This window comes from Martes martes (assembly GCF_963455335.1).
Source record: "Martes martes genome assembly, chromosome: 10".
NCBI classification, from domain to species: domain Eukaryota; kingdom Metazoa; phylum Chordata; class Mammalia; order Carnivora; family Mustelidae; genus Martes; species Martes martes.
The window spans coordinates 110,449,716-110,462,319 of NC_137898.1; the positions used below are offsets into that span (position 1 = coordinate 110,449,716).

At 38.4% G+C, this 12,604-nt stretch overlaps 1 protein-coding gene across 1 annotated transcript in view; it reads right to left on the bottom strand.

The window, feature by feature from the left end:
- ATM (ATM serine/threonine kinase) overlaps window positions 1–12,604 on the bottom strand; it is a 127,344-nt gene that overhangs the window by 45,772 nt on the left and 68,968 nt on the right. The window contains exons 32-38 of the mRNA XM_080816705.1: window positions 10,268–10,442; window positions 9,536–9,700; window positions 8,573–8,705; window positions 6,920–7,015; window positions 4,809–4,980; window positions 3,184–3,325; window positions 1,925–2,101 (exon numbers count right to left, since the gene is read on the bottom strand). Of these exons, the coding sequence (XP_080672831.1) occupies window positions 1,925–2,101; window positions 3,184–3,325; window positions 4,809–4,980; window positions 6,920–7,015; window positions 8,573–8,705; window positions 9,536–9,700; window positions 10,268–10,442 (1,060 nt within the window). The remainder of the gene's footprint in view (window positions 1–1,924; window positions 2,102–3,183; window positions 3,326–4,808; window positions 4,981–6,919; window positions 7,016–8,572; window positions 8,706–9,535; window positions 9,701–10,267; window positions 10,443–12,604) is intronic.

Sequence of the window (12,604 nt, forward strand, 5' to 3'; positions counted from 1 at the left end):
AGGAAAATGGGGAATCAAAGTTTAAGAGAAAAGCTGAAAATCTGATTTTTGTACATTTTCTACACTCAGTGAAAAGCTACAACAGGCATGTTCAAGTGTTTATTATTTTAATAAACTCCAATTTGAGTATACAATGTGGGTACTTATCTCTGATACACTCCTAAGTGTAGAAAAGCACTTTCATCCTCGTGGTACATTAAAATAGTATGCAACCTTACCTTCGTCAGGGTACTCTCTTCATGTACTCATCACATACCACACTCACAGAACAGACGACAGATTACCAAATGCACACTTTCTTTTTAAAATAAAGACAAGTAAAAACGGCAGTTTCAGAAATAAAGAACTGGAGGAATCTGGAATTGGGGTGTTGTGTATATGTGTATCTGGAACATTTTATCTTGTGGCGCGAAGTCAGAACTTTATAAAAAGCCCTTTGCCATGTTCACCAACAGGAAGCGTGCTGTGTGTCGAGGCTATCACCGAGCGGACTCAGTACAAGTACAGCGCAGTAACTCGGGGTGTGATAATTTACTCACCGCTGGCACTTAGACTGCTTTTTAAACTGCTTTCACTGAAGGTACTTTATCAAAATACTCTCCACTATCGGTTTGGGTTTCTTATTTCAAGTTTTTACTTGAGTTCTAATTAGTTAACATACATGGTAAAATTGGTTTCAGGAGTGGAATTCAGTGATTCATCGCTTACATACAACACCCAGGGCTCATCACAAGTGCCCTCAAGCCCTCCTTAATGCCCATCCCCCGTCCAGCCCATCCCCCACACTCACCTCCTATCAACCTTCTGTCTGTTCTCTGCCACAAACGGTCTCTTACGGTTTGTTTCTCTCTCTTTCTTTTACCCCCTTCCCCTACATTTATCTGTTTTGTTTCTTAAGTTCCATAAATGAGTGAAATCACATGGTATTTGTCTTTCCCTGACTGGCTTATATCGCTCAGCATAATACCCTCCAGTTCCATCCACGCCATTGTCTATCAGTTAGTTACTTTTAACTGGTACATGTTTGAACTAGTCAGACATTTTGTTTTCGAACTATCACTGAATCATGCTTGACGGGACCATATAAATTACATTAGCATTAAAATCTTAAAGAATCATGATACTACACTGCTTTGGATGGCATACTTGATAAAAGCATGTAAATTTTGTTTGATTTGGCATAGGCCCTTACTCTACTGAAACAAACTGTATTAGACCTTCAAAAATAAAAAAGCAGGAGCGCCTGGGTGGTACAGTAAGGGAAGCATTCAACCCTTGGTTTTGGCTCTGGTCGTGAGCTCGGGTTCATGAGATGGAACCCCGCGTCAGGTTCCACACTTAGCATGGCATCTGCCTGGAATTCTTTCTCTAGAGTGGGAAGGGTGAGAAAGAGAGTGCCTGCTCACTCTCTCTCTCTAATAAACAAATAAATCTTTAAAAAGACAAAAATTAAATAAAAATAAAAAAGCAATGTTAACTACTACCCTATCTTTTCCTTACTCAAGAAAGTATACTAAGGAAAGTAAATGACAACAACCTTAAAAAAAACAAACTAAGAAAAAGCAGACTTTTGGTTACTCTAAGTAATTTACAATCATCAGTATTTTAACTACTGCCAGTAACAAACGCTGCAGGGCACCCTTTAGAGCTCAGCCGCTATGTAGCTCCGCCACAGCTGACCCGACCACACGGGGCTCCCGCTACATGAAGATGCCCTGTCTGGTGGATTCCCAACAGCTGAGCACAGGTGACGCTTCCTGGAGATGACATGCATGACCCCCACACTCTTTTTTAGAAAGAGAGGCCATAAATACGGACTCAGAAGCCAAATGGAATGGCACAACCAAGGAAACCACAAAGAGAAGGCTCAAATACAAAAAGCACAGGTAGAAAGGGATTAAGGCAGACTCATTAATCTTCTTACTTCACACATTGGCTTTAATAATTGAAGAATTTCACTTTTTGTGCCTCCACTATCCAAAAAAGCACAAGTCAGCCTCTTTATCCAAACGTCATGGTTTTCACTTTGAGGAATCCACAGGCTCATATCATCCAGGCCTTCTAAAGGATTTTCTTTGTCTAGTCTGGGCACTTCCAAAAACTAGAAAGAAAACAGTCAAAACATGTAAATACAGAAATTAGAAATATATTTTCTCTTTCCCATGCAGAACAAATATCTAGGCATAAATCTGTTTCTAAACCAAACTAAAAATAGTTTAAAATAATTCTGGAGGCAATGGATAACTCTTAAAATTAAAATACATTTATGTATTTTATGCCAAATACATTATGTATTTATGCCAAGTGGTATAATAAAGAATTACTGGTCTAGGCAGCAGGATAGTTGAGATCTACTCACAGCTCACTAGTAGCATGAGACACACATCACAAACTCTGCCTCACTGGTCTCATGGACAAAACCGCTCCAAGTCTACCACAGAGAACTGACTTCAAAATGTTAAAACTACAGTGTTAAGACTTAAAAAAAAAAAAAAAAAAAAAACTACTGTGTTTTACAGATTATATTACTGGTTTTATTAATAGTTTATATTACCAGTAATTTCACTAAGACCAAAATTATATTTATGATATATTAAAAAGGCTATGACTACAATGGGTATATGTCCCAAAGTTAATTTGGTGAAAATTCTACTGTTTATCTCCCAATAGCTTTAGGAAAAGAAACTATTAAAGAGGAATACTTAGACTAAAAGAGAAGCAAGAGTTCTTAAATATCCTTCAGAGTCCTTCGAGTCAAACGTGGCTATGATATTAAAGTGGAAAAAAGGGAGAACCTACAGGTCATCTTATACTTCACTAGGCGGCTGTGATACTTTAACTTCTTACAGAAATACACACTTGCTTGTTGCACAATACCTACAAACCACACCAGCATCAATGGATTTCATGGCATCAGTGTAAGGGTTTTCTACTCCTAAGACGAAAGGCCTATTGTTAAGAACGTGTCCTGTCCCCCCAAATCAGTTGTAAGCTGACCCTTCTATCTCAACTTTTCCACACTGCTATAATTAAAAACACAAATCCCCTGGATTCAAATACAGCTGGAATTACTTCTAAGAAAAGTTAAATGTTAGTATAATACTATTTAGGCAACTTGATATTCATATCCCACAGCAAAGAGAACTGTCTGGATATTCAATAAACATTTATTATTTGAGAGACCTTTTTTTTGGATGTTCTAAAAGGCTGCAGATAGATCAGCATGGGATCAGGTGTCATCTTATAAATCTCCCAGAAACTATGTCCAGTCTTTGTAGCTAAAATGCTTTTCAAACAGGTAACAGCAGCTGATCGCACTTTGACACTGAAAAACATATAATTCAGATGCTTACTAAGTATTATCAACTACTGATAAATGTGAAACAACCTCCAAAAAATTTTTAAATCTAAAATTTTAAATTTATTTTACAGGTTGACCCTTGAAAGACTTAGGAGCACTGATCTCCACACAGTCAAATCTGTATTTAAATCCTAACTCCCCCAAAACTTAACCACTAATACCCTGCTGTTGACAGGAAGACATACAGATAACACAGTCAACATAGATTTATGTATGTGTTACATACTGTACTTTTACAACAAAATAATCTAGAGAAAAGAAAATGTTTTGAAGAATATAAAAGAGAATATTTGAGAATATAAAAGAGAAGATACATTTATGTACTATACTGTATTTATCGAAAAAAGTCCACATATAAGTGGACCCAGGCAGTTGAAACCTGTGTCATTCAACTATAAAGTGTAAAGGTCAACTGTGTCAGGCAGTTTTTATTCAGGAAATCTTACATCTATAAATAAAAAGTCGGGGCGCCTGGGTGGCTCAGTGGGTTAAGCCTCTGCCTTCGGCTCAGGTCATGATCCCAGGGTCCTGGGATCGAGCCCCGCATCGGGCTCTCTGCTCGGCAGGGAGCCTGCTTCCCCCTCTTTCTCTGCTTGCCTCTCTGCCAAATAAATAAAATCCTTTAAATAAAAAGTCAAGGGGCAACTGGGTGGCTCAGTTGGTTAAGCGTCTGTCTTTAGTTCAGGTCATGATCTCAAGGTCCTGGGATCCAGCCTCAGGTCAGGCTCCGTGCTCAATGGGGAGTCTGCTTCTCCCTCTCCCTCTGCCCCTCCCTGCTTGTGTTCTCTCTTTCTCTCCCTCCCAAATAAAATCTTAAAAAAACAAAACAAAACAAAAAAACTTGGTAATTAAAATTCTACAGCAACAATGCCAAAATTATCAAAAATTTTTAATATTCTTTCAGTAAACCTGAGTTATTAATCACTGCAGTGGGGGAGGGCGGCAAAGGAATAAATGCAGAAGCAATCTCACAGCACCAAACAGAAATGAGGACAGAATCTGCAGCAATTTTATTTGCATAAACAATTAAAATGGGCAAAAGAAAACCCTGTCTGATTACCTCAAGATTTCTGGAGTTATGACGCTTCCTCTCTAGGACTTATTTTAAAAGGATCAAAATATTTTCAATGAGCACAGTGCCTTTGATTTTGACAAGTGCCCAAAACATGTGCTTTTGCAATTCTCCTATTTTTGATGTTCTGTATCGAACCACCTGGCATTTTCTTATTGTTTGTCCAGTCTACGGTCACTAGAATTCAACATGGACCTGGTCTGGTATGCTCGTCCGTGAATCCAGTGCCTGGCACATAGCAGGGCTTCAGGGATTATGGCAAGTTGAAGGAGAATGCTTTGGTTTCAGGAGATGTTAATTTCGGTAAAGTATCAATCTCCCTGAATGTCAGATGAAGTAGATGCGAGCAGATATACAGGGTCATCCCATACTCACCAATCTTCTACGAGCGTGTTGTTCAGGTAGGTCAGCGTTACAAAGGTCCACTGAAGTTCCTTATCTACAAATAACTCGGAGGCCTTGGTAGAAGATGTATTTCTACTATGCTGTATGGCTATTGTGGAGAAATCGACAGGACCCACTTCTCCCAGGCAGCTCCCAACAGCCTCTAGATTTAGAAATACCTTTTCAGTACAGTTGTTGCTAAAAGATCTCCCATAAAAACAAGTTTTCTAATTTCAAAAATACCATGTTTCATCATCCTTCAAGATTTAAGTGGTTTCTCAAAGATTCTGTATAGATTAAAGAAGCTACTATATATTGTAGCATTTTCTTTATATATCCATGCAGGCAAACGATACTTTCCCCTATAAAATTAGTAACAGAATATAGATAGTAAGGATGAAAGTCTAAAGACAGCTACTGTATGAACTCATCAACAGACTTTAAAGCTGTTAAAACATTTTTGAGGTATTTATACATAAAGTACATAAATCTTAAAAACTCAGTTCAGTGAAAATTCACACACACATTTTTTTCCACCTGTGTTGTCACTATCCAGATGAAGACAGAACAGTTCCTGCCAGAGAACAGCCTGATGCTCTTTCCCAGCTGTGAGGGACTTTAATTAAAATACACTCACAAATTTTTTGATAGCTCTACTTTCAAAAGGTGGAGGCCAAGTTCCTCTCCCCGAGTGTGGGGTGTACATGGTGACTCACTTTTGACAAACAGCATACGAGGCTTTCACTTGCTTGATTAAACTTATCCCCAAGCACTGGATTCTCTTAGACGCTATTATAAACAGAATTATAAATGGAATGAAATTTTCTTTCTAGATTGTTCACTGAGGGTATATAGAAACACAACTAAATTTTGGGTGTGGCCTATATCCTGCCATTGTGTTAAATTCATTTACTAGCTTTATTACAGTAGGTTTCTTACAGATTCTCTGGGATTTTCTAGATGTAGCATCATGTCATCTGTGACTACAGACAGTTTTATTTCTTTCTTTCCATTCTGGATGCTTTTTCTTTTCTTCTTGTTCCACTGCTCTGGCTAGAACCTCCAGTACGACGTGGACCAGCACTGCCGAAAGCAGGAAACCTGTCTCCTTCCTGACCTGGGGGTGAAAGTTTTTGGTCTCTCACCGCTAAGAATGATGAACAACCATACTAACGTTTTTATGCTACACAGGAAAGCTGCTCCGGGCTCGTGGAGCAAATCAGGTCTGCCCCTAGAAACAGTTAAACTACGGATAAACATGTGAATTCCTTGGTCAGAGGAAACTTCCAGGGTGCTGGTAAGGCTCTTGTTTCAAGTTTCTTGGTCTGGGTGCTAGATGCACAGGTACTTTCTGCCTATGAAAACTTCCAAGGTACATACTGCTATCTGTATACTTTTCTGTATGTAAAGTATATTTCAGTAAAAAAACTTATAAAATAAAGAAATGCTCCAGTTATTAGGCTCCCACTGAGAAGACAAGAAAGACTCCACTGGAAGAAAGTAGAATGTGTGAAGCACCTTTTACTCCTCCATTTCCCTTATTTGAAGCAACGCTGTCATGACAGTGTCCAGGTGACTTCATCCAGTGATCACCAAGTCTAAACACCTCTTCTAGGTGGGATGTGTGGTGGCTATTTACCTGACACTAGGATACCCCCCAAATCATGGTAGGAAAGGGCCCGGATGTGATTTTCCTATCTGCGTTTAATTCACCTAGCCCTCCAAATGCTCATTCTTACTCTGCCCTATAAAAAAGATCCGTAAGTACTTGTCAGTTATGTTTATAAAATATATCAGAAGTCAATTTATTTGCAACCTAATACTACAAATACTTATTTGTGACTTCTCCTAAATTTGTAAGATGTTTTTAAGTCAACAGGGATGCACATGTGTAAATCACTAATTTTCACTTTATGCAAATGTTTAAGGAAGGAAAATAGAAAAGGAGGGCTGCTTAGGGACACTTCAACTAAACAGAAATACAACTCGGCTAGCACCTCACGGTGCCCTATTATCCCAAATTGACAAACTTTTACTGAATTTGAAAACAGAGATGACAACTCCAACATAAAAACTCACACTCATTTAGCCAAAGGGTTTACCTAAAACCTCCCTTTCCCCAGTGTGGTTCACGGCCATCCGGCATAACTGCAACAAGCTGACAATGAGCTTCACCATGATGCCCTCCTGCGGGTTATCTAGGAGCAGTTTAGAAAAAAATGGTTTCAACTACAATGGAGAAAACACGTTTCCTTACAATACATTTATAGATTATCTGACTTGAAAACTTTCATAAAGGTTTTTAAAAAACAAGGTTTTAAAACACAAGCTGGTCAAAAAACAATGTGAATGTATCTGAACTTCCTTGTAAAACAGCCGTGGAACAGTGACAGCGAAGCACTATCTGGCAGACAGAGAAAGAGAAGCTGCGCCAATCAGCCAATACCTTAGCAAAATCACTAAGAGTAAGAAATACGAAAATCATTCAACATTAACTGACAAGAAATCTGGAAGCACACTTTGGTCTTTAACCCCTAGATTCAGTCTAGACCAGCAATGCCTGATGGAACTTTCCACAATGATAGAAACGTTCTATAACGTGCACTGTCCAACAACAGCCATGAGCGTCATTACTCCTGAGAACCTGACATGTGCTAGTAAGATAACGAAACTCAATTTTAAATTTTACTGAACTTTAGGGACGCCTGGGTGGCTCAGTTGGTTAAGCGGCTGCCTTCGGCTCAGGTCATGATCCCAGCGTCCTGGGATCGAGTCCCACATCGGGCTCCTTGCTCGGCGGGGAGCCTGCTTCTCCCTCTGCCTCTGCCTGCCACTCTGCCTGCCTGTGCTCGCTCGCTCTCTCTAACAAATAAATAAATTTTTAAAAATAAATAAATAAATAAATAAATTTTACTGAACTTTAATTCACTGAAATTTAAATGTCTAAAAACAGCTACTGGCTGTTTTGGACAAGACAGGTCTGGACCAATGAATTATCCAAACACATAAGAACAAAAGAAAGAGGTGATCATCTTTTACACACACACGCACACACGCATCTCAGAACAAATGCACTATAAACTCCAAGCTCATATGATCTAGACCAAAATTAGTTTTTAAAACTACTGGGGAAAAAAAACCACCATGGAAATAGGAAATTAATGGGTAAAAGATGAAAATCAAAACATATTAGAAAAAGTTTCCCCTAAGTACAATACTTAAAATAACCTAACTCAAAGTAACATAAAAATGAATGTTTTCTTAAGAAAAAAAAATACTAACAACATATACAAATATGTGTGTATATAGAAAAGTACACACACACACACACACACACACGTACACATCCACGTTATACACATGCACATACCTAGGAGACTTAGAGTGGGATACGTTTCTTTTATTTAAACAAGTTGGAGCAATACGCACAGATTCCCCATATGCCTGGCCCTAAGGAATTCAAATGTTTCTTTCAGGCGCTAGGGAAGTGGTCAAAAACGTTTCAAGCCGTAGAGTAACATGATTGTGTCTGGGTTTAGAGAAACCATTCTGGCAGAGGTGTAGCATATGGATAAAATGGGGTTAATTCAAGGTGAGGAGATCACTCACAATCTCTTTTACATGGAGATGAGAAATGATGAACTACATGATGAGAGTCTAAGGTCAGCCCATGTCAATTAAACAAAGAGTAAGAATTTATAAAAGACTCTCCAAAAGAAAGACATACAAATAACCCACGTCAGTAACGTCAGTACCCTGAGATGCTCTCATGAGGTCCACCATCTGGTCCTTGTGCTGAGCTAGCTGTCTGCGGAGATCCTTGAGTCCTTCCAGCCTCGTCAAAGGAAGTGCATCATAAACACTCACGGAGAGAAAATGATTTATTTCCTAAAACAGAAAATCAGTTAAAAATGTAATGTGCTTTTTGGACATAGATGAGGTCTATCAAATAAAACTCAGAGAAAAAAATTAGTTATGTGTCTTTTACAGACACTGATTCATATCACTATTAATGCCACATGAGGTAGAAACAAATGCCTTCTTCCATTGCAAATTTGCCAATGTTATAATCACTTAAATTGTAACAGACTCTCTCATGATAACATACTTAAGATTTTAAGATTGTAATAGCATCCTCCAAAGGAAAAGCTTATATTTCTAATTATTTAGTACATATTTAGTACTGTAACTCTAGTTTTATATCTTAGTACATTTAAGTATATTGTCATATTGATATATAATCAAATACAGCATACGGTATTAAAATTATAAAATTTATACCAAAAATTACACGTGAACATAATTTTCAAGTTTATAAAGATTAAAGTAAGATTAAGACTGGAAAAAACCCTTAAAAAGTCAAATATCATCTCTAATTCAAACATTAAGTTGTCCCTCAAAGGATCAGATGGTAATTTTAAGATACTAACAGATTAGATGTGTATGAAAATCAAGCATATTTTAGATCAGATTCCTTCATTATTTAGTTTCAGATCTTAACCAAGAAACCTTGATAGTTATAATTTTACTGCAATACAGGAGGATATATTAAGATTCAGCTTTTTATTTGTTGAAAAGGGGGCAAATCTTATGTTATTTTTTTTTAAACATAATTTTTTAAAAAGATTCAGTTTTTTACTTTTAGAGAATTGGAAGTTTTCAAAAAGTACTGCTCTCTATCCTAATACAAAATAGTAAGATGATGGAATAATTATTACCTCCAAAAGTGAAAAGGGTCCTTTACTGTATTTAATTTTCTGCTGAGTAATGCGCAAATCCTTAAAGACATCGTGGTCAGGGAAAGGATCTAGAAGTTTAATTGTCATATAGAGGTTTTCATTATCCTTGTTATCTATCACTAAGTATTTCAACAAGTCCAATACCTAAACATAATTTAAAGAAGAAAAAAAAATCAAAACGGAAAAATGGTTTAATTATATTTTAAAGTACAACAACCAAACCTACTGTACTAAATAATAAAAACTCTACTGACCCAGCTCGATAAGAATGTTCTAATTACTTCTACAGCACCACCTGTGACTGTCCCTGTGCTTTCAAATGACTGAGCAAGTGTGTAAGGTGCTGCTACAGGATAGGCAGTGGGACAGAAAAGTGCCAGTATCACTGGAACATTCTGTAGACCTAATACCTCCTGCACCATCACAGTGATGTCAACTGCTGTCCCTGGTTGTTGTCACCTCTACACTTCAACCGAAGAGAGAGAAACTCCTAGGTTATTTGTGAGATCAAAATTACTAAGTGCTCTGTAATTAAAGGATTATAAATATTAATTCACTGAAAATGTTTTTCTAACCATTTTTCAAAGAATATTTTCACTGAAATGACTAATTACACTAATTACACCGAGTAAACATAAAACATTTAGCTCCTTTCAAGAACACTCTGTACCAAGGTTATTTCATGTATCTCGAGAAGATCTGGGGCAGTACCTGTTCTTGCACCTCCATGTGACCATCCACAAGGGGGATGAGTGTACCAACAATCACGTGAAGATGATTTTCTAGAGCATCCTTACAGGAAGTGACTGCCGTGTGACAAACCCGGCTTAGCAGGTCACAGCACAGGGAAAAGCTCCGTAACGACACATCCATGAAACGAGAAGGCCTGACAGGGAGGAAAGTAGTGAGTTCTAGGAAACTACTTGAACATAAGCTCATAGAGAAGACATTTTTCTTCAGCAGCTCGAATTCTGAAGTGGCCAGACATAAAAGTCACTTTCTTATCTAATTCTTTTTTTTTTAAGATTTTATTTTATTTATTTGACAGACAGAGATCACAAGCAGGCAGAGAAGCAGGCAGAGAGGGGAAATGGGCTCCCTGCTGAGCAGAGAGCCCCACGCAGGGCTCGATCCCAGGACCCTGAGATCAGGACAGGAGCCGAAGGCAGAGGCTTAACCCACTGAGCCACCCAGGTATCCCTGTGTCTAATTCTTAATAAAGTTTAAAAGCCAAAAAGAAAAGTGACATCAGCAACATGAGGGGGTAGATAGCTCCCACCTCCCCTCCTAACAGAGATGTTGAAAAACAGAACTCTGTAGAACATTCCAAGGTTTACAGCAATCAAGCAAATGCTAAATTAAAAAGGGGGGGGGGCAACTTAAAAACTGTAGGAAAACTGTGGTGTTTTATTTGTCTTTGCCCCATTACTCCCTCCAAAGCTTGGCAGTTGCCATGAAACCTATGGTCCCCATTCCCATGTGGGGTCCTAGCTCTTTGCTCTGGAGGGAGCATAGCAGACCGTATTTGTAAATTATCATATACATCTGTTCTAAACCAGTCCGGGAGCTACCAACATGACTAACATAAGGGGCTGAGCTCTGATTTGTCTAACTTGGATCTCTCCAGGCTGGAAAAGCCATGAGCATTGCTTGAAAACACCACAAAACTCACCAACTACCCACAGCTGTGAGGAGCAAAACGTCACTGCTAAGACATACGACAGACTGCCTAAAGTCTAGGATGAAAAGCTGGAAAGACAATCTCCTTGTGAAATTAGAGCATTCAAAATCACACATCTATCTGGGAAATTTAGAAAGCCACACACACATGCCCAGGGTAAGATACTTGCCCAAAAATCCCCTGAGAAGACCATAAGCTTTCACTCTGGGCTAATCCCTATGTTCAGTGCAAACCTGCCTATGTGCTGAAGGAGAGTCCTAACACAGAGCCAGTCTGCAAAAATTAGAAAAGATTCTCATTCTCTTTCACTCACTCACTCACTCCTGGCATTCACGGAAATCTCCGTCGAAATACCCCCGAATGCAACTTAAGGACAGTCTTCAGCAGCCACACGACACAAGGAACACGGTTCCTGCACAAACAGTGGAGCACACTCATCAAACAAATAGACCACCACAGCCTTCAACAATTAAAAAAGAAGTCAAACCGTGGGGAAGGGGCAAATCTGATTTCCCCAGCTACACAATAAAGGTAAAATACGCAGTTTTCAGGACAAAACAGAGAACCCAGAAATATATCCATGCTTATATGGTCCAATAATCTATGACAAAGGAGGCAAGACCATACAACAAGGAAAAGACTGTCAACCAATGGTGCTGGAAGTATGGACAGCTACACAGCAAGAATGAAACTAAACCACTGCCTTACAATATATACAAAAATAAACTCAAAATGCATTAAACCTTAATGTGAAACCTAAAACCACAGAATTCCTAGAAGAAAACACAGACATTAATTCCTTTGATATCAACCAAAGAAACATTTTTCTAGATATGCCTCCTCAGGCAAGGGAAAGCAAAAAAAAAACCCAAAAATAAACCAAAACAAACACACACACACACACAATCATTGGGACTACATAAAAATAAAAAGCTTTTGAACAGCAAAGGAAACCATCAACAAAACAACTAGGAAAGATATAAGATATCTTCAAATGACATATGTGACAAGGGTTAATATCCAAAATATATAAAGAATTTACACAACTCGACAATTAAAAAAATAATCTAAGAAATGGGCAGAGTATTGAATAGACATCTTCCCCAAACGAATGCCCCAAAGACACATGAAAAGATGAAAAGATGCCCCAAATCACTCATCATCAGGGAAATGCAAATCAAAACCACGGTGAGATATCACCTCACTCCATCAGAATGGCTGGTATCAAAAAGACAAGCAACAACAGGTTCTGGCCAGGATGTGGAGAAAGGGGAACCCTCGTGCACTGTTGGCGGGAATGCAAGCTGATGCAGCCACTGTGAAGAACAGTCTGGAGGGTCCTCAAAAAAAGTTAAAAATAGAATAAC